At 53.2% G+C, this 21996-nt stretch overlaps 6 protein-coding genes across 6 annotated transcripts; 2 read left to right on the forward strand and 4 right to left on the reverse strand.

Moving 5' to 3' along the window:
* Positions 1 to 2281: 2281 nt before the first annotated feature.
* On the forward strand, positions 2282 to 4129 carry J4E88_004522 (uncharacterized protein; the record flags this gene model as incomplete). Its single annotated transcript, XM_049398167.1, has 5 exons — positions 2282 to 2625; positions 2688 to 2882; positions 2972 to 3399; positions 3452 to 3841; positions 3894 to 4129. 5 exons carry the CDS (start codon positions 2282 to 2284, stop codon positions 4127 to 4129), a joined length of 1593 nt encoding a protein of 530 aa, XP_049255728.1.
* A 144-nt stretch (positions 4130 to 4273) lies between these two features.
* On the reverse strand, positions 4274 to 4999 carry J4E88_004523 (uncharacterized protein; the record flags this gene model as incomplete). Its single annotated transcript, XM_049398168.1, has 1 exon — positions 4274 to 4999. The coding sequence occupies one exon, from the start codon at positions 4997 to 4999 to the stop codon at positions 4274 to 4276; it is 726 nt and encodes a 241-aa protein (XP_049255729.1).
* Positions 5000 to 5528: 529 nt separating this feature from the next.
* J4E88_004524 (uncharacterized protein) lies at positions 5529 to 7274 on the forward strand (the record flags this gene model as incomplete). Its single annotated transcript, XM_049398169.1, has 1 exon — positions 5529 to 7274. One exon carries the CDS (start codon positions 5529 to 5531, stop codon positions 7272 to 7274), a length of 1746 nt encoding a protein of 581 aa, XP_049255730.1.
* Positions 7275 to 9419: 2145 nt separating this feature from the next.
* J4E88_004525 (uncharacterized protein) lies at positions 9420 to 11549 on the reverse strand (the record flags this gene model as incomplete). Its single annotated transcript, XM_049398170.1, has 1 exon — positions 9420 to 11549. One exon carries the CDS (start codon positions 11547 to 11549, stop codon positions 9420 to 9422), a length of 2130 nt encoding a protein of 709 aa, XP_049255731.1.
* Positions 11550 to 17840: 6291 nt separating this feature from the next.
* Positions 17841 to 19746, reverse strand: J4E88_004526 (uncharacterized protein; the record flags this gene model as incomplete). Its single annotated transcript, XM_049398171.1, has 3 exons — positions 17841 to 18557; positions 18606 to 19292; positions 19345 to 19746. 3 exons carry the CDS (start codon positions 19744 to 19746, stop codon positions 17841 to 17843), a joined length of 1806 nt encoding a protein of 601 aa, XP_049255732.1.
* Positions 19747 to 20551: 805 nt separating this feature from the next.
* On the reverse strand, positions 20552 to 21605 carry J4E88_004527 (uncharacterized protein; the record flags this gene model as incomplete). Its single annotated transcript, XM_049398172.1, has 5 exons — positions 20552 to 20601; positions 20652 to 21033; positions 21081 to 21180; positions 21233 to 21289; positions 21520 to 21605. 5 exons carry the CDS (start codon positions 21603 to 21605, stop codon positions 20552 to 20554), a joined length of 675 nt encoding a protein of 224 aa, XP_049255733.1.
* Positions 21606 to 21996: the final 391 nt, after the last annotated feature.

Genomic DNA, 21996 nt, shown 5'->3' on the forward strand with positions numbered 1-21996 from the left:
TGGGGACGGGAAGGATTCGAAATGCCAACATTGCCAGGTTGCAGCACCATGCTCCGCCGTACGACGATCTTCATCCATAGGGCTGGCCGCTCTTTCTCTCCCTACCTTTCGCCTAATACGGTAGCGTCACCTGAACCTCACGATGCCCGTTCGTTGGAGTACCACAATGACTCTTCGGCATCGGACGTCCCTTCGTGGGCTTAGACAACAGCACTACGACGCACACAGTGAAGCGGTCTTTCTCACGATGTGGGTACTGGGGACACATCCCTGGTGCGCTGAAAACTAGTAGAGGGAACTGGGTGGAGAATGAAGGGCACCTCTGGTCTAGTACACGCCCCTTGGAACTCGCGGTCAAGAGCATCACAGGTAATGTACGAGGCAAATGGTTCCTGTCGAGTCGTTCCAAGCTTCATATTGTCTTGAGTTGCATACATAATACTTGCTGCGACTCACATCGTTGTCGATACAGCAGTCATCAATAGCACACTCAATTCTATAACTCATTGCGATCCAGAGTCACAACAACAGTCAGAAGTACTAGTCGAAGCTCCCACTCACCAAAAACTGTCACAAGCACCAGTCATACACGATATAAAACTGCTCTTACAATCGCCTTTGTTCAGCATCACAGCCATCGTACAAGCCATTGTAACAAGCACTTCCAGAGCAGAACGAACAATCGAAACGATCACGGCACTACTGAACTCCGCGATCATCTTACAAGACATGTCGATCAATCACGAAGCCTCCTTTCAGTTGCCTTGCCAGCAGCTTCCCAGCCATCAGCACAGAAACGAAAGGCATTATGATGCATCAGCCCCGAAGCGTACAGAATCGATTTCAAGAGAATTCCCGGCACCTCAGCATCGCCATATCTCGTTCGACTCCTCCGATCACGCAACACTGGTCGAGCAATCTGTTGCGAATTGGGTGCACAGCAGCGTCGCTCCGATGAACAGTCTCCCTGGGACTCCACAAGATTTGTGGTACTGTGAGAATTGCAACGACTATAACGGCGACTGGCTGGACTTTTGTCCAACGTGTGGTGCTCAGGCGCCTGAGAAATCATGAAATACTCGTACTTTCTACGATACATCGACCGTTGTCCTAGCTAGGTATCGGATCTAGTCAGCCATCTCGCAGGTCCAATAACTCTTTTCGTCTACCATAGGCCCGATTTTCCCCATACAATGATTCGGTAATGGTTCTTCTTCCTTCATTTCCTTAGTATTGTATTTGTACCTTGACCTTTTTCGGCTTTCTCCTAGATCTTTGTTTGTACATCATTGGTTTAGTTTCGACATCGGTGCTTGCTTGTGGATCTTTTCCTTAATTCATGATCAATCCTTTGCATGTACATTAGAAATGTTTACTTCCCCACTGTCGCTACCGAGTTCTGTACGTTATCATTAATGTTAGCCTATACATTGTCACTACCATGTTTCTTTTCAGATTAAACATTGGTGGATAGAATCGATAGTACTGTGTGCTTTACAAACATCAGATATCCTTCTATGAGGTCCGCACCTACATGCATGTGTGAATTATAGATCATCCGAGCAACTAAAAACATAGAAAGACGCAAGCATGCTGATGATGGCCATAACTCACCCACGGAACACATTCCGCCTCCCCTCGGCACTTCCCTAATCCAGCAACCCGCCAACCTCACCCTCCACCCACCTAACCCCCAACAGAGCAAAAACTACCGTCCATCCCCTCCGCGTCTACCCCAGCTTTCCCCAGATCCACCTTGCCTCCACAGCAAAACTCTTCCCTCTCGCACAAGACTGGACGGCAAAAGTCTTGACGCACGTCGAAGGCTTCCGTCACACATGCTGAGTGGTGCGGGAGGCAGACAAGAGGGGTGGGCAGGGGCTGGGCGTGCGTCAATGGCGGACTTTTATCAATGACCGAGTGAGAACGTGTCATGTCGGGGTATGTACCCGCGGAGTAAACTTTGGTTAACGGGTGAACGGTCGCTGGATAGTCACGGTAATCGTTGACCGCGCGCCCCATGGGGGTGGAGACGATGGTTATTCGGCTGGACTGGCGTGCAGTGGGCGCGCTCGCGCGACGGCGGGGATCTGCGGCTCGTGGCTTTTAGGATGTGGTATGGGATGGGCCCCGGACTTTTATGTTGCGAGGGATTGGTCTTTTTAGCTGTTAGGTATCTGACATTCTTGGTCGTTTATTGCACGGTGTTGCTTGCATCTCTCTTCTTCCCCGCAAGCCTACCCACCCCGTCTTCAATACAGGTGTCTGAACCCTCGTCACCATGGACGAAAAGCCTGCCATTCACCGGCTCTCCCACGCCAGTGATTCTCCAGATGGCACATCTATCCATGCCGCACGCAAAGCCTCGATCACATCATTCGGCCATGGGGGAACAAAAGCAGAGGAGCGGGCGCGCATCGACGCGCTGGCTACAAGTCCAGGCGTGACTATGGCATCTTTTGCGCATCTCGACGAGAAGAAGATTTTACGGAAGATGGACTTGCGCCTCATCCCCATGTTAGCGCTGTTGTATCTTCTCTCCTTTTTGGATCGAGGAAACATCGGTAACGCGAAGATTGAAGGGTTAACGGAAGATCTCAATATGACGGGTGCGCAGTACAACTGGTATGCTTTTCGCAGATCTATCGGTCTTCTGAGTTTATATGATAGCCTAACAATGGAAGCAGGTGTCTAACAGTCTTCTTCTTCACATACGCCTTCTTCGAAGTGCCCTCCAACCTCCTACTGAAAAAGCTTCGGCCATCGATCTGGCTCCCAACCATCATGGTAGCATGGGGCATCGTCATGACGCTCATGGGCATAGTGCAGAGCTATGAGGGACTGTTGATTGCAAGAATCTTCTTGGGTGTTACGGAAGCCGGGTATGTCTCTACCGAGTCCCTGTCTGCCTATGGAAACGGCATGCTCTACGGCCAATTGAGCGCGTCAGGCTAACAGACCATCTGAATAGTCTCTTCCCAGGAGTAGCATACTACATCACAATGTGGTACGCCCGCCACGAAGCGCAGTTCCGCCAAGCCCTCTTCTTCTCCGCTGCCTCTGTCGCAGGCGCTTTCTCTGGTCTTCTCGCCTTCGGCATCGCACACATGGATGGTGTAGGGAATCTCGCGGGTTGGCGCTGGATCTTCATCCTAGAGGGAATCTTGACCGTCATCGTGGCAATCATTGCATACTTCACGCTCTACGACTTCCCGGAAACCGCTACTTTCCTCACGGAGGAAGAGCGTGCTTTTGTTGTATACCGTTTGAAGTATCAGAACTACAAGGAAGAAGCGGATGGTGGTGTTAGGGTCGCGCAAGATGATAGCTTCCAGTGGAAGTTTGTCAAAGCGGCGTTCCTCGATTGGCAGATTTGGACGAATGTTTTGGTTTATTGGGGTATGTGCCAATTCTCAACTCTTTTGCTGGTGTGCCGAGCTAACATAGGCAGGTATCGTATGTCCGCTATACGGCATATCCCTCTTCCTCCCATCCATCATCCGCGCACTCGGATATTCCTCTTCCACAGCCCAACTCCTCACCGTACCCATCTATATCACCGCTTCCGTATTGGCTGTTGTTGTCGCGTGGTTCAGCGATAGAGTTGGAAAGCGGTATCCGTTCATCTTGGTGTGTCTGTGCATCATGGCTGTCGGCTTCATCATGTGTATCGCGGGTGGCAGCGTGCCAGGGCTCGTATACGCGGGTGTCTTCATCGCGGCGTGTGCGCTGTATCCAGCGTTCCCTGGAAATATCACATGGCTCAGCAATAATCTAGCTGGAAGTACGAAGAGAGCTACCGGGCAAGCTATCCAGATCGCCGTGGGTAATTTGGCGGGTGGTAAGTTGTCCATTCCTCATGTGCCACATTTCTTGTCACTGACTTTCGCCAGCCATGGCCTCCAACTTCTATCGCGCAGAAGACGCGCCGCGTTATCTTCTCGGTCATGCTCTCGAACTCGGTTTCATCGTGGCGGGTATCATAGCGTTGCTGTTCTTGGTGTTCAACTACAAGCGCATCAACGCGAAGAGGGAGCGACAGGTAGCTGAGGGCGCGCATAACGGGTATACTCCCGAGGAGCTGGGCGCGCTTGGGGATCGGGCGATTACGTTCAAGTATTTCCTGTAGTCTGGGTCGTTAGTCTCGTACTTCAGACAGATAGAATGTGTAACGACGTACCCTTTCGCCTGCGATTGCAAGAGTTTTCGGCGATAGTTATGGCATTCAGCCAAAAACTCCCTTCCTGGCTGTTTGTGCATCGCTCGCGTGTGCTCAATAGTCCTGTATGCCCGTCTCACCCGTCAACACCTTCTCCTTCCCCTCCCCGTCCGAATCAAAGTCGCTCTCCATGCTCTCGAAATACGCGTCCTCCAGGTCTCGTTCCGCCTCCGGATCATCGTACTTGGCATTCTTGTCGACCAACTTGTCATACTCAAAATCATCGTCTCCGCCTCTCAGGAAGCGCTGTGTCATCTCGTCGATCCACCACGCCCTCCCTTCTTCCTTGGTCATGGGCACATCGTCCTTTTCCTCCTCCATTATCTGACCCTGAGGCCCGCGGTTATATGTGAAGAGCGAATTCGGGTCGGGTTGCGACAGCGCGTCTTTCTTCGCTTCGGCGCGCCACAGATCGGTAGCCATCTGGCCCGAGAAGCCCTTCTTGCGCCCTTCGGCTTCGCGCTCGGATGCGGTTTGGAAGCGGCGTATGAGGCGGTCGTATAGGAGCGGATCGGCGAGCTCGAGGGACGAGTCGGAGAAGTATTCGGGATGCACTTCGAGGTAGCGCTTGCGCCGGTTCTTAGCCTGGAGTCGTTGCGCGCGTTCGTTCTGTTGCTGGCGGAGTTGGTCGCGGAGTAGAGATTCGTCTATCTCATCGTCCATTTCCACGTCTTCGGTTGTAGGGGCTGATGCGCCGCCGTTGACATGGCCATTGGGGGTCGCGGGGTCCTTGGCTGCATCCGCCGCGTTCGCTGGTCGTAGGGCGAGACCTGGCGCCATTCTGGGTGATCCGGTCATGTATGGCATGCTAAGAGGATTCAGACTCCAGAAACCCTCTCACTGCAGTCGCTATGGTAGAAGTGATGGTCAATCGCAATGCTTGGTAATGACGCCACACGCCGTGCTGGGCGCCACACTCTAGTGCGAAACGCGCCCAGCCGAAACGAACTCCACCTTAATGATCGCCCGTTTCACCCGTGCATCATCCCATTCAGCCAGGAACAGCTGGCCTTCTTGGTTTTTAATTTCAACGTCTCTTCCTTTCCTTTTCCTGCCTTATACCCTTCTTTTGCACTTTGCTTGCTGCTCTCTATCGTTGTTCGCGGGCCGACTACACTATCGCGGATATACGGTCCGTATAGAGTGCTTGAAGAACTTGGGATTCCTTGGACCGTTTACGCGATATCTGGTCTTTTCAACGCTTCACACGCTTCGCCATCGTTCTTTTTCGCGAAAGCTGTTACAGCAAATTGAGCAAGAACATTTCGATTTGGGTTGATAGGAAGAGATAGAACGGGAATTCTACATCATGTCGCCGAAACAAAAGACACCGAAGAAGCCAAAGGCAGCGAAAGAGGCGGAAACCCAGGCGCAAAATGCCCCAGCATCGACTATTCTTCTGAATGTTGGTAGAGCAGCAGCACTCCTGCTTGTCGCAGGTTTCGCATCACCAGTCTCACAACTGAACCTGTCTCCTATCTATGGATCAATCCCAGCATCGCTGCACCATCAACGGACTATGACTATCACAGCTGTTGCAGCACTCTTAACACGACGAGCATTGAAGAGCTACGTGTCTGCAAATGTGGCACAGTACATCGCTGTAGTAGCGTACTGGACACCCGTCATCCAGTTCCTACTATTCCCATACAGCGGAAAAATTGGGGTAGAATACGGACCTCTGCTCATCGAGTCCCTTACCTACTTCCCCCTACTGTTTTTATCAGTTTTCGCTGCCGCTGATCTACTGGAATGCATCGATATTACCGGAATCAATCCCTCGCCATTGAAGGAAATCGCCATCCCCACTGCATCCTACTTCACCGTATCGACGGTAGCCAAGATCAGCAGCGCTCTCATCCCCGGCTTCATCGGTACATCTGTCTACTTCACGCGCGTGGGTATGCAGATGCTTCTTGCTTCAGCATCTGCCTTCTTCAGCCCATCACGTGTCATCCTCCTCGCGTTTCCGGCAATCCTCCACACGCTCTGGACGAATCCGCATCATCCTTCAACCCACGGTCTACAATTGGCAAACTCCACCTTGCAGGCTACGCAGAACTACACGCTTCTCGCTCGTCATGAGTCCGTCACTGGATATGTCTCTGTCATCGAGAACCATGCCGACAATGCCTTCCGTCTTCTTCGATGCGACCACTCCCTCCTTGGAGGCGAGTGGCTCGTAACACCCCAAGCCTATGCTAAAGGTCAGCGCCAACGCGAGTCCATCTTCGCCGTCTTTGTACTCCTCGAAGCCGTCCGCCTCATGGAACCCCCAGTCGATACCATACCTATCGTAGACGACAGCGAGAAATCTGCATTGGTGATTGGTCTCGGTATCGGCACAGCACCAAACGCCATGATCGCGCACGGTATCAACACGACGATCGTCGAACTCGACCCCGTAGTCCACTACTACGCAACGAAGTATTTCGCGCTAGACCCCAACCACACAGCCGTCATCGACGACGCAACCGCCTACGTAGCACAAAAGTCCGTCTCAGCACCCGGCAGCTTCGACCACATCATCCACGACGTCTTCACTGGCGGTGCAGAACCCGTGTACCTGTTCACCACAGAGTTCATGCAAGGCCTCTACGACCTATTGAAGCCAGAAGGTTTCGTCGCAATCAACTACGCCGGAGACCTGACACTGGGCTCAACGAGACTGGTGCTGAACACCATCCACGCCATTTTCCCCGCTTGCCGCCTCTTCCGTGATTCTCCGCCTCAGGCAGAACACAAGGAAGGTGAAGCTGACTTCATCAACATGGTCATTTTCTGCGTCAAGAACGATCACGGATTGGGCAAGGCAGCTGTCAACTTCCGCGATACGGTTCAGAAGGATTACCTGGGTAGTATTGCGAGGAGAAACTTCTTGCAGCCGCAGGAGAAGTTGGAAGTCAACTACGATTTTGTGAGCAAGGAGAATGGAGGCAGGGTCATGGGCAATGCGGATGTGGGTGAGCTGGAGAAATTCCACGAGGATGGTGCGGTTAGCCATTGGAAGATCATGAGGACGGTTTTGCCGGAGGGGGTTTGGGAGATGTGGTGAGCGACTTATCGCATGATGGCTGTGGTGGTGGCAAGTAAGCGCAGGTTTTGCGAGTGAAGAGAAAACGCGATGTATAGAATGTGAGAGATTCGCAGGGTCGATTGGTATACGACTATTCATAATCCAGAACGGTGTTCAGAGAGATCAAGTAATCCGCACATACCGATCCCCTAACAAGCCCACCCTAGTTCCCCCATATAAAAGCATTATAATCTGTATCTACAAAACACCCAATCAACACCCCTCCCCTTTCCCTCCAATGCACGCTCACCCGGCCCTCCCCTCCGTCACCAATGAACCCTTTACCCACCCCCACGCCTCCCACACACCACACGTCTCAACCCCTCCCCTCAGACATGTCACAGGCTAAGCATTCGCCTTGCATCGTCTTGTGCGTGATAAGCCATGCTAAGCATAAATCTTAATGCATGAGAACAGGCAAAAACAGAAAAGAGCACCTCCTGCGATGCAGCATAAGTCATCACACCGCGTTTTTTTTTTGAGGGTGATGAGACAGGGGTGGGTGTGCATTGCAGCATGTGGGGAAGTGTGGAGGTGGATATCGGTGAAAGGTCATGGGGAGAGTAAGGGTCTTAAGAAGAGGTTGGGTATGGTGGTTGGGTAGGGAGTCAAGGATTGGTGGGAGGGAGTACGTGAGGGAGAATTTGGTTGATTGATGTGGTTGGAAGAACTGCGTTGTTTTGTAATGTTGATGATTGAGCCTGATGGGTGAGGCCATTACCGTCCAATAGCTCTACGCTATGAATCATATCGGACGTACATGTCATGCGAAGGGGATGCTTCAAGTCTAGTTGACGATTCTGTATGCAAGGACGCGGAAAGTCGGCATCAACACAACAAGACTGCTTGTTTCCATTTTCCATGAAGCGATCCTTGACATTTCAGCCTCATCAAATTCATGACGAAGTAATCACCTGCTCCACCTCTTACAAACTCGCTATTCAGCGCATAGTCGTGTGACAGCATCAAGCTGAGCTGCGCAAAACAACACACCTACAGCAAGGCGTTACCCCGCTATTCTCACACGAGCTCAAAAGCCGGAGTATCCTAACCAGCATGAGACATGTCTATCGCCTACTCATTAGTCGAACCAACGTGCTGACGATGACACGACAGAATCTCGGTACCACTCCATCAGCGGCTTAAAAGACCCTCGGCGGTTGTTTGACAGGATGCTGTGCGATGACTTCACACATGCCCCGCATTCGAGAAGCATGTGTGGAAACTGCGCAGCGCCGACCGCTAGTACGCTGCGCCAATGCTTTGTCTGATTCAAGCTCGATCGTATGTTGTGGGCGTATCATACTCCCCACGTGTTTGTTGAAATGGTTGCTTCTTGTTTTGTTGGAGTTCGTGTTGGACTGGTTTGCGCCACGATTTGATCCTTCTCTCCACGCTTTTGATGACTTGCAGTATCGCGCATGCGCAACATAGCGGGCGCAGTACCCGGAACACCCCATACTATACTCCAGTTCGCAATCGCAGAACCAGCTCATTTTCGCGCGCTTACATTCCTCCATCGCCAAGCCCGTGGACCTCTATCCCTAGCGGACCAAGTATCTCGGCGCCACGTCGGACAAGCGGGTCATTACAAACTTGCTTGCTGCCGTCGGCATGCATCGTAAGAGTGGGATTCAATAACCCATATCAGCGAAGTTGGAATGACGAAATTCTGGAGATACGTCAGACAGATACAGTTTTCCGATAACAGCGGAAGATCAGCGTAAGCTATTCGCTAGCTCGCGAGTCGCGCAATCATAATTCCTCCGAGACGAAGTGGAGCTGCTGCTTGGTGATCTCCGCGCGTCAAGGCAATTGCCGCGTTTGCACTTTCTGCAGGGCTGCCAATCGCATGGGACGCGCATACACGTGTGTTGGTCAGGGAAAGTAGCGAGAGACAGAAAGGGAAGGTGGGACGAGACAAGACGTCGATGTGGTATATGTGTCGTTTGAAGTGGCATTCGCAGAATGCAGATGGAACTGACGTGCTAGTAAAACAAAATACAATAATGCCTCCAGATTGGGAACGGGACAAAAACCGCCTTTTGACCCGCTATGCTCGACCTTCAAGCGCCGTAATGCAGTGATCGTGAAAACAATGGTCGTCAAAATATACAGTCGTGATTATCGTTCGCCCATATCGAACCTATGTGTGAATGCCTTCCCAACCTTGTTCTCCGGCTTGGGCGGAATGTGATGATGCAAAAACTTCTTCGGGGCAGCAGTCCTAGCACTCGAGGACTTGGAAGCGTCGAACATGATTTTGGGGTCGTCATACGTCTCTGGACAGCAGCAACCAATATTCTTGATGCAGCTTGTTTTTAGAACCTCGCCGATAGTTATGCGTTTCGAGGGTATCGGATGAAGCATCTTTAGCATGAGACGTTTGATGGACGGGGGCTCGATGAGACTGAAAAGCTTGCCACACTTAGGGTGGCCATCGACACCATCAAAGATGTCACCGTCAGGATGGCGTTCCAGCCAAGAATCCCAACCCTTCTTAAACCTGGCGTAGTACTCGAACTCGGGCTTCGCAGCTTGCCACGGGCAACCACCAAAGGTCATAGTTAGGTAGACGATGGCGGTCGACCAGATATCCAGCGGACGTGGGTCGTAGCTGTGATCCTTTGCAAGAACTTCCGGAGCGATGTAGGGAAGGCTGCCGCAAATTCCAGGCTCGGATAACCGAATTTCGCCCATGTTCTTTCCACACTCACCGCCAGACGCGCGAAGTCCAGGATGCTCACCAGTGAACACTTCCGCTACGCCAAAGTCCGAGATCTTGAGATGACCGTCTTTGCTGAGGAGCAAGTTCTCCAGCTTGATGTCTCGATGAGCGATGCCATGACTATGCAAGTAGCTCACGCCGCGGAGTAATTGCTTGAAGAAGCACAACCGATCATCTCGACTGTAAAACCCTTCCGCGCCGCCAGCGAACAACTTCCGTTCTACCAACGAATATATCTCTCCATATGTACAAAACTCCATGACGTGGTTCCAGCGACCGCGGTTCGTACATAACCGTACTGTTTCGACAATATTCGGATGATGCAGACTCTTCGCAATGCTGTACTCGGACTTGATCTTCAGTACGTAGTCCTCCTCAGTCTCGTCCTTGTCGCGTTCTCTAAACTCTTTGACAGCTACCAGGTCTTCTTCCCGTGTAATGCCTCCTCTTCGCGCCATGATCCGAACTTCCGACGTTGCGCCTTTGCCTAGAATCTTTCCTCTCTTGCCAGGCATCAAACTCGAACTCTTGAACTCTTTATCTAGCTCACACCAGTCGATGATGAAGTCGTCCGGTAGGTTCACACTAAGTCGCCGTGCCTTCATACCCACACCTTGGACAGCTGGCTTGGAAAAGGTAGCCAACATGCCAGCGGTAGGCTTCTCTGCACTCTCGTTGATGCGTGGGACCTGCTCTGTGCTTGCGGACCGTCGGCGTGAAAAGCCGACTTTCTTAGTAGAGCTAACGTTTCCACTACCCGCCCAGGTGATACCAGGCCGCGGTCGGCTCATGCTTGCCAGGCCCGTGGAAGAAGCGGGTTTGGTGCCAATTCCTGGTCGTCTGTCCGTCGATAGCCTGCTCATAGGTGATCCAGACAGGGGTGGAGAGTTTGCGCGGGAGGATTTGTCAGAGCGTCGCGTCAGGGAGAAGGAGCTCAGTCTTCTGCTTTGCTTGGGGATGTCGACTGCCGGAGTTGCTACCTCAGCGGGCCCATCTACACCAGTCTTGACAATATATGTGTTGGTCTCGGCCTTTGCTTTGGGCGATCTGTTCGGCGTCGAGATGTTGGAAGTGTCGGACTGATTGGTTCCATCTTTGCTCGAATGTCCTCTGTGCAGTTTGCCGCGGATCAGGGAGCCCACGCGCTTTCCCAGACCGCGCTTCTCCGGTGGTGACTGGCGCTCGGCCTGCTGAGGCGGCTGGACATGTTGTTGGCTCTCGATATCGTGCGGCGCCTCTTGCAGCGGTGACTTGTTGGGCATGTCGCTCGTGACAGGGCGTGGGGTTGCGAATACGTCGTCTACGGAGTCATCGTCACGGAAAGGATGTGAGAAGGGCGTGCCCTCGCTGGTATGGCTGGTGGGTGTAAGAGGCTCGGCGGGCTCGCTTGCGGTGCCAGTACTCTCATCCTCCTCTTCAATAGCAAAGCGGTGGTCGAGCGGGCGTGAATCGCGGTGCCGAAGTCGGTCGGAGAGGGTTCGCTCATCGAAGGAAATTGACAGTTGCCGTTGCTGTTCAGCGACCATCGGCATGGTGATGGGGCGCTGCTGTGCTCCGATTGGCTGGCGAACGACCGAGCGCTGGTGAGGGTGAAAGTCGCCAATACGCGAATACGGCGAGGTGCTGGGGCTTGTCGCTACGGACGCTGGAGGGGGCTCGGACAGTTATACGAGCCTTCAAGCGTACTGCACGAGTGCAGGTGTAGGGTGGGCAGCAGGAGCGGGGTGTGGTAGAAGTGTTGCAATTGTGACAGAGCCATATACACAACGTAAGAAGGGGGACTGGGGAAGAAAAGTTAAGTTGCGTCGGAATGGCACCGACGACACGCGAGTGAGGTTTGCAGCGGCCGAGGGGTGGATGGCGAGGGTCCAGATGCAGGCGGGCAGCGGCAGGGAGATGACGTCCCTATCTATCCGCCTTGCTCTCGTGACGTTGGAATATCAATCAGTCCAACTGCACGCAAAGGCGGCAATCGTCCCAGAATGTAGGAGAAGCGGCGCCCGGGGCCTTGCGCGATGATATGTGGGCTCCAGAAGTCGCAGAGAGACTAAACTCTCTTGATTTGACGCCAAAACACCCCCGGCCCAGTCCCCCTGCGCGACCCCCACAGCGCCAAAGGCCACCTGCAGCCCGGATGCACGTCTTGCGAAGGCCGCCCAGTAACTCTCGTCCACCGTGCACTCTCCCCCAGGACCCGGACCTTGCGCCCACACAGCAGCGCCGTGTGATGGATGATGTGCGTCGATGATCGATGTCTGCAAAGCTTGACCGCCCGGCTTGTCCGCTTACGGCCTTCCCTTTCATCTCCACCATGGCCAAACGAGCCTCTCCTCTAGCACCAACCCGCCCTTCCGCCAGGATGCACACTTGCCTTTACTAACAGAACCATTGGACACCCATCCACTGGCGGCGGCCAGCCTGGATTCAGCAGCGCATCCTCGCACCCTCCGCCATGCACACGACGGCCCTGGAGAGACGAGGGCATCATGCTGGCCTTGTCTCCCTTGTCTGGCCTGTCTGGAGGGAAAATGCCGCAGCTGCCTTTGGATGTGGTCTGAGCTGCTGCAGTCATCAATGTGCTTCCAGGACAGCATGCCGTCGTCCGTACGCCGTGAGCGCCCCTACGTCCTGCGTCCGCCGAACCGATATTCGCTCCTGTTGCAGATGTGCTGCTCGTGCAGCTCTCGACGTCAACTGACGACAGTCCAGCGTGATGCTGCCCTTCGATCCCAGCTCAGGGCGCTGTCAATCCAAAGCTTAGGCGGCCCTTTGCCGCCGAACGCGACAGGCGAACATCGTGGGGGTCACCAGCCGCTGCAACGCCATTTCCCCGCCATCGCTATTGCCTGTTGGAACGCCAGCTGAACCACGCCTCTCTGCTTCCCGGCACAAGCTGTATAGTACGACACCAAGGTCTCGAGGTTGCTTAATTACGTGCATAACTTGTTCCATCGGCCCCCGTACTGTCCAGACTGAATGCGGGGTTCGTATCACCTCATGCAATCTGCAAGCTTCTGCAGTGCTCTGGACAGGGACTCGTGCTGAGACGGCTCCCGATCGCGACCATGTGCACCCTGATCGCGTTGCACACATGCGTCTACCGCACTCCAAACGTTCGGCGACCCAGCTTGGTTTTGCTTTGCAAAAGATTCGCGTCAACGACCGCCATTGGACGAGTTGGCCTGCTCCTCCCACGCAGCGGGCTCTCTTCGCCTCATTCACTTGCACAGCTGACAGATGCAACCTGGCCAGTACATACGTGCTCTGACGTCGTCGCGCAACTCTGGCGGTGAGTCCCGCTGAGACTTGGAGTCAAGCGACTGGTTTCCTATCCCGTTATGTCCCCACTGTCACCCACTTGCACCTGCAGTAGTCGTTGTTTCTTCTTCCGACCGCAGAGCGTTCAACACGTCTTGCAGCGGAATGCGTTATTTCTCCATGTACGTGCGGCTCGTGCTTTTTGTGGGGTAGGCGAATTCGGAAGGAAGTCACGACCCAGCACTCACTCTTGACCGGACAAACTCTCTATGCTGTACACACAGAGTGACAGCACTCGATGCGTTGTCGATCGCATTTCATTAATTCTCCGTACAACGGACCGAGTTGCGCGGATCACTGTACCAAACAAACGTCCCCTGAGACCGCCGTTGCTTTGCGTTCCACTACCTCCACGCCGCCGGATCACCAGTCTTGGCAATACTCTTGACGACTTGCTTTTATTGCCTGCCTCTTGGCACCATGGAGGGATTGCTTTCCGCGCTTGGCACTCGTTCATGTGCCGCTCATCATTCAGACAGCCAATCTACACGAGATTGACGATATGTGCGTCGGGTGGGATTTACTTCCCGTCGCTATTGCCGTTCACGAATTCTTAACACGGAGGAAACGTCCGCCACTTGGCAGGCAGCACAACACAACCACAGGCACGAGACTAACGAACCCAGCGGTAGGCAATGTGGACACCGCTCCAAAGCTCAACAATTCATCTACATATAGTGACGTTCCGGTGGCCTACAAGACATCCACTATCTTTGCACTGCATGCATTGCCCCGACTAGACCAGTGCCTAAGACCCAACATTCCATTGTCCCCCAGGTACCAGCCTCGTTGACGACGCGCTAGGATGCAGAGAAGCTTCCGCTAACAAGACTCTGTGCTTGTTGCCATCAAGGTTTCGTCGAGGCTGGACAAGCTCACGCACGGCAGCATCTCGGACACCTCCTGACCTTCTCTGATACATGCTCCGGGTGGTACAACAGCGCGGAAATGGCGCGCCAAGATGGGTAGATCACCTTGGCGCAGCAACGTGTGCCACTGGCAACTTTCTGTCGTGCATGATCTGCCCTCTCCGCCGGAATGAAGAGTCACAGCAACGTCTTGGCCTCATTTCGACGGGAGCACCCGGAAGTCAGTCGGGCAAGAAAGCAATCACGTCCACGACCGGTAAGACCACAGTCTATACAGAGACATGCGGTCCGTATCTTGGAATGCCACGCCGGTCTTATCGCGTTCTTGTTCGGGTCGACCCGATCCGGTAGGCAGTCTGGTGCATTCCAGGAGTGATTACATATCGAGGTGTGCATTAGCTTGAACTCTATAAACACATCGATGTAGATCATATCGAACAAGTTCGGGACGTATCTATCCGTGTGGGGAGCGGACAAGCTCATTTGTAGATATTTCTCTTTATGAGCTCTTTTAAAGATAGCTTTGTACACTTTGTTGATCTTTGCGGACCCGAAATACAGTTCATACTACATCCAGAAAGACGATAGCATACTTGTGTTGTACATTGGCCCTCACAAGCTGCAATAACACGCTCCAGTGAAAGTAGTACTGTCATTCTCCGTGGAATCTTGGGCACTCGCGCCTGGCTTCACCCCCTTGAGCAGCGCCCAGTATTTTCCCGAGGATTTAATGAGACCATGAACATAACAAAGCAAATAATGGAGATAGTGCGAGGTCTCCACGATCTAGGTTGGTGTCACACAAAGCTTCTGCGGGCCAATTAACTCCTTTCTGCGCGATTGCCCTCTCTTGCTCCGTGTGGGTACAGATCACTTTTGATAGCTGCCCGGATTCATTGGAAACTGCGAACATGTCGAGCTAAGTAGTATGCAAGATGGTAGGTCAAGCATGCGATCGCGCCCTACTTTAGTATATATCCGTTGAAAACCTGATTTGCTTCGAACTCGTCCTCATGATTCGTTATTCGCAACGCAACAACTTCATACCAGCTCTATCGCCTAGGCCAGATTACTTTATTGACGATTGGTATTTAATTGAGTTAACAAATGTGCTGCGACCGGTTCTTGTGCTTTCCCGCGAAGTGGATATACCTCTCAGGGCAAGATCTAGAAGGAAATGTGACGCTATGAGTGAAGAGACGAGTAAAGAGACACCTTTCAAATCCTGCCATGCGTAACGAAAGACTGTATTTCTGGTACTACACTAGAAATATCGTTTGCATGTCCTGCTTGGGTTTTCCGTAGTTGTAACGCGCAGGATCATCAGTCCGAATGTACTGATCTTGCAACAGACCAATCCTGCGGTATGCAGAAACATGACCGTCCTTGGTAGCCTGGATATCCGTTGCGTGTACTCGCTCAACAATGAGCGCGGTATGGTCTCGATTGCGATCAGTTACGACAGGGATAATGTCGTACTCCTTCTCTTTTGTCGTGTTCCCTTGCCATTCGTCCCAATAAATCGTTCTTCTGTACCAGTTGCTTTCCCCATGTCCCATATCGAGGGGAGGCAACCTACCTTCTCGTACATTCTCTGTTTCAATAAGAATCGTAACGACCCGAGCAAGCAGCTTGATCCATCCTGATTGGATGCTGCCATAAGGGTTACTGCGTTGCGCAAGTGTGAAATGTACGTCCAACACTTGAACCAATATGTCTCTGGTCCTCGATCCCCATCTCATCAATATACTTCCGTGCACTGAAGCCAAACTCCAAGTAGGGGCTATGTTCATCCGATTGGGCGTGTCCACGTTTGGTGGTTCAAATTTGTACCACAATAGATCTTCTGGCAAGCGACTTCTCCATAAGCCTGCGCAGTACACATCGTCACTATTGAATTTACGATGTACGAGGCTCGCCAGAGACGACAAGGCGACTAATTGATCTTCTGAGTTAGTGAACTCTGTCTTAGAGTAATCAGCGATGAAGTACATCCATGTGGCTTGCCGAGGACCATTGCCAAATCGTGAGCTCCAATTAAGTCCTGATACAGAAGTCGTTACTTCTGACACGTTAGTATGACCATGGTCTAGGGCACTACCACATTCCCAGATCACGCCTTGCAACGTAAAGTGGAGCACGCGTCGTGAGAGGAGCCGCTCTTGAGTAACCCATCCGCGCTTGTTCAAAGCCGAACTTGTGAGAGCCTGGTTGAACTTGACGGGTACTGGCTTCAAAAAGCGAACATTCATGTCCCCGCTGCTCATGTGCTGAATAACCTGGCATGGAGCGGCGCTGATTCGCTTGCTGTCCGTCTTCGAAAGGAAGCCATCTTTTGCACTATCGGCGCAAGTAGCGGCAATATTGCATATGGCGTTTTGATATGTAGTACCCATGCGAGGGCCCTCCGTATTCCAGTCCGTGTCATCGCCATAGGCATCAGGCTGGACAATACACAGTGATCTATCCACAGGAATCGCATGCCGAGCCCTCTTGTTGTTTCTATAGCGTCTCTGAAGGTTTGTGGCATACTCTCCACTTCGATGCTGATTTGGCGTGCGAAAGGCGCTCTCAAGACGCAGCCATGAGGTGTGTCTCCCCATCGATAGCTCAAGGTGCAGTATTGTGACAATTCGGCTACTGATAAAGTGCCATTAAGGATATGCGCCTCTACATCGACCACGAGAACATCAGAGCCTTTTGAGAGATCTAACAGCCGACGCGGCAAGGATCGCTGCGTACTGTAACAGGCAGCAGGATCTTCGAAACCTGGGGGTATTCCGTCAAGGCCGACGTTATCTATCGTGCCGCATTCGCAATGGGATGAAAGACACCGCGAGAGAAGTTGCTGAGCTTGTGATACCGGATCTTCCTCTACTTCCAACGGAGATGGTCTACATGGCAGGTCATCGGCGCCTATCCATAAATCAATGTCGTCCCCAAGTAGTATAAATGGTGCTGGTTTCATGACTGTGCCGTGCTGCCGAAAAAGCCGTATCGGCTGATCCAGATACTTTTCCTCCGATGCCCACTCATCAGCATGCTGCCAACAAAGCGTACAAAGATCACAGCCAGCACGCGCTGAAGCGATCATATCTGCTCCTGATGACCATTCTCGATCGAGTTGTGGCGCCGGCGGCACTTCCGCGAAGTCCGCGAACGCTGTGCAAGGAGCACAACGAGGCATGGCGACCGTGAAGCCAGGGCGATGAAATGATGATTACTATGTTGATAAGTGTGCAGTCGGAAACATGAGCTGAGGGTTCTCGATTCGTATATTTGGAGACTGGACGGTTCGAGGAAAGCCTGTGGTGAGAAGGAATGTGTTGGAGTTCAACCACGCCGCAACCTTGCAGGAGCGGGGTAAAGCTCAGTAGAAGACGACAGAGCCTTCGTGCGACTGAAGATTAGGACCACGGTTCGACTTCCGACGCATCGATAGCAGAGATACATCCAGGGCGAAAATCCGATCGCTGTGCGCAACCGCCATACTTGAAGACGCACCCCCTCTGAAACGTGCGAGGACCAGACCGGTCCGGCTAACGGGTCAATGTTATACATTTCTATGCTTTTACCCTTCAGTCCCACTACTCAGCGACCCTATATACACGCCATCGCTCTTGTAAAAGTTTACACCCCACCGTCTCCTCTGCGACCCATGCCAGAGTCTCCAACACGTACCTCTTTCTTAACATACGCCATCTCTTTAGCAGGCACGATCACCCACTCCCTCTCATCCATAATCCTGTCCAGTCCACAACTGCGTCCCTTCCAGCCCTCTCCCCTCAAACTCCTCGCCACCTGCCAAGACGCGGCGATGATATCGTTTACACTAACGCCATTGAACTGGGCGCCTACAACGCGTAACCGGCCCTTGAACTCGTTGGACATGCCTTGCGCGAATTGCTTGAGGCGTTCATCGTAGCCGAGTGTGTATTGAGGAATGCAGTCGCGTGAGAGGTTTGCGATGTGGGCGGTGGGTTCGTCGGTAATGTTAAGGTGTCGCTTGATAACGCTCCTCGCCATTTCTAGACCTTCTTCCTCCGTGGGAAACCCCTTCCAGCCGTCCCACCAGTGGCCGCCCATCATGACTGTGAGTTTTGTGCCGCTAGCTGTGTCTTGACCTTTAACAGCAGAGGAGTCCCAGATTACGCCAAGAGCGCGCTCGGGGTTTTGCTCGAATGGAATTCCTTGTGGGATGAGGTAGCCGAAACCTTCATAAGGGAGAAGGTTTGGATTGGGGAAGTAGAGGTTTACTGTCATGACTGTGGCGAAGGGGGTAATCTCGTCGTTCTTGAGGGTGGAGATGGCGAGATCGAATGATTCAGTTGATGTTGAGCCTTCAGTCTGTATACTGTCAGTACTTGCGGTTCTAACTGAAGACGATGAACGTACCCCAGAGACAACCTCGACACCCAACTTCCCGTTCTCATTGAGAGGCTTGAAAGTCTGAATGGGCGACTCTGTTCTGATCTCAATGTTACCTTTCGCCTCCACAGCATCCACTAATGCTCGAACCATCTGCTGCAATCCGTTTCTGAAGGAAAACATAGCGGAATCCTTCAGGTTCTTCGCAAAGTCGAGTTCCAGATCAATCTCCTCGTTCATAGCTTTCGCTACTTCCCGATCATGTGGGTGGACGAGTGTGACCGGCTGCGATTGTCCGTGTTCATTTTGCATGCGGAACCAGCCTCCAATAGCACTGCCGTATCGCGCCTCCAATTCCCAACCCGTATTAAACAACGTCTTAGCGCTCAGCTGATTGATATCGCCGGCATATATGCCGTGGAATACCGCTGAGACAAGATTGTCCGCTATCCTCTTATCCACCCTTCGTGCGAGCCACGAGCCAATTGTCTCATCCGTCAGGGAGTCCGGCCGCTTTGGCCTCAATGGTTCTGTGATCGCACCCAATATACCCTTCAGTATGCCAGTCCGCCATAATGTAAAGAAGTCTGCGAAGGTGGGTGGTGGAGAGGGAAGGCGGTTGAGCTGGTCAGGATAGTAAATGAAGCGGTTCTTTGCGCCGGGTTCGCTGCGCCTCGTGTATGTGATGTCGTCAACGAGACCGAGTTCTTGTACCTATACACACTCCATTAGCAATGCCACCATGGTTTAGACATGTTCGACTTACCAGTCCTGCAGTGACAGTTGCGTTTCTCAATGTCCTCGGGCCCAATTCGAACAGCACATTCCCATTCTTTCCCTCTGAATCCACAACGTCGACTCGTCGACTCTTGATCCAGCCACCCGTGTCCTTCCCCGCCTCAAACACCACCACTTTAGTCTGTGGGAACTCCTTCGCGATGAAGTGGGCGCTCGTCAACCCCGCTATGCCACCGCCGAGAATGGCTATCCGCTCTGGGTACGAGGACTGGTAGCGAACGGCGCATTGTGCCGTGGAACGGAGGAGCAGACGTTGTGATGATGCGAGAAGTGGCCGACACGGATGCAATGGGGATGGCGTGTGGGATGCAAGCGCGGGGCGCGCGGCAACGGTCTTCAACGTCTTCTGCGAGACATTCTGGAGCCGCATTGCCGGTTCAATTGGTCGCAAGATCGATTGGATGGGCGTTGCGACGACGACCAACAAGGTGCATTGGGAAGTTCAATTGATGTTCCTGCGGGAAAATGTCCGAGCTTGGGCCGCTTCCTCTCCGCAATCGATGGCTGCTGCCGTCATTGATTCAGCCCTACACAGGCCATACCATGCACGAGCAATTCAGTGCACACAAGAGATCAGCCACGACATCGGGTACACAGCTTAATAACAGGCTACACGCTGAGGGATTCAATTGTCAAGAAGTTGTATTTCACAAGCTACCGTATACATATAAAGTCACTGTCACGGCAGAACAAGTCTATCTACTGGCGCAAAGTATACAAACCTTGAATATCGTATATTTTCGCATCGGGGTGGGGGCGTCGGGGGAGTTGCGTGAACGTGATTTCGGAACGGGGATCGAAGGGGGAAAGTGAGGTTGGAAGACTTCGAGGTACTACGGACCGACCGAATAGTGTACAGGCAAGGAACTCGAACCGCATCGATATCGACCGATCGACCGAAACAAGGCGAGAAGTCCGAATCGAATGGAAGTCGCCGTAACCGTTCGCAAAGAAGATCCGAATCGAGCTTTTCGACTGCTGAATGCATTAATGTCGTGGCAGGACATAGAAGTAAATCTAGCCTCCACTTATGAAAGTAACAAAATCCCAGAAACCATTTTCCTCGCAACAAAACACCGTGCTTGAACCAATTTGAGCACTCGTGTCAATACTAGCCTTGGGCAGACAGTGACAGTGAACCGGAAGCTGCTTGCTAGACGCAACGCAACTCGGCTCTACTCAGCCACGTCCAGGTCTTCGTGAGCGGGAGGGGGAGGAGAGTCGACTGTATTTGTGATCAGAGTAGTTCGTCGTAGAAGGGGTCGGTTGCCTCACTCTTGCGGACTTCGCCGACCGGGTCAGCCTCGCGCTCACGCTCGCGCCTCTCATCGCGATCGCCACGGTCACGGTCGCCACGGTCGTCCTCGCGATCACGGACATCCTTCATCTCACGGTCGCCATCAATGGGGCTCCTTGACCGGTCGCGGTCACGGCGGTCGTAGTCGCGCTCGCGGCGGTCGTCCTTGCGAGGAGAAGCTCCGCGCTCGCGACGAGGAGAGGTGCTGCGGCGGCGAGGAGAGCGAACACCTCGGTCTGCACGGTCACCACCACGGTCGGAACGGTCGCCACGGTCGCCGCCACGCTCAGAGCGCTCGCCACGGGGACGGTCACGGCCGGAGTCAAACCGCCATGATGCCGAAGGAGGCGTACGGGCCCACTGTAGCTGATTAGACAGACCCACGTCATTATGCGGTTCGGACATACCTCGATCTTCAACAAGTCATCGCGGCCGATGCGCTTGTTGTGCATCTCGTGGTACGCGTCGTCGGCGTCACGGCGAGACTCGTATTCGACGAAGGCGAAGCTGCTGGCCTGTTAGAGCCTGGGTCGTTTGCTACCGGGGAGGGCCAACTCACAGTCTAGAAGAAGCCGAACGGGGCGCTGGGATGTCGCAACGGACGAGTCGGCCATAGCTTGAGGATTGTCAGATCGTTTGTTTGGAAGGGGCGTGTGGAAGAAGGGCGGAAGGTGCAGATCGTCGTCGACGCGCACGGGTGTTGTGGGAAGGAGGAAGCTGCGCCGCGCAACAGCGATCGCGACACCCGGGGCGCGTGAAGTGTACAAAGGCTGTGGAATCGAGGGCTACGATGCGGAACGACGATGCGATTGCGATCGGATTGGGGCGAGGCGTTGGAAGACATACCGTTCGAACTCGTAGGCAAGGTCGCGAGCGCGTGTGCCGTGGCCGAAGCCGGTGACGTAGAGCGTGGTGCCGCCGCCGCGAGACATGGTTGTCGTCTAGTTGGGTATCGTGTATGGAGGTAAACGGTTCAAACTTGCAGCTGTGACAAGTCGAGGGTGACAGTGACGGGTGTGGTCGATGATGGAAGGTCGCAAGCCGGCAGGAAAGTACTGGAGGCAGCTACAGCAAACGCTTGGACTAGCGCGCCTTGGCATTCTCACGCAGACGTCAAGTACCTGAAGCTTCGACATTCACTCGACATCTGATCCTTGCAATTTGCGCTAATCGGCGGAACACTGACGTCGCGCATACTGTCGCACTGTTTTGGTGGTCCTGCCTCTTCGAGATGGTCGGTGCCAAAACTACCTCAATTCGACTGATGGGGAAAGAGCTCACGAGCGCGACATGCGCAAGGCAACGCGTTGTCGAGCAACTGTC

The sequence above is a fragment of the Alternaria novae-zelandiae genome (genome assembly GCF_023758075.1).
Source record: "Alternaria novae-zelandiae strain BMP 2774 chromosome Unknown scaffold_8, whole genome shotgun sequence".
NCBI classification, from domain to species: domain Eukaryota; kingdom Fungi; phylum Ascomycota; class Dothideomycetes; order Pleosporales; family Pleosporaceae; genus Alternaria; species Alternaria novae-zelandiae.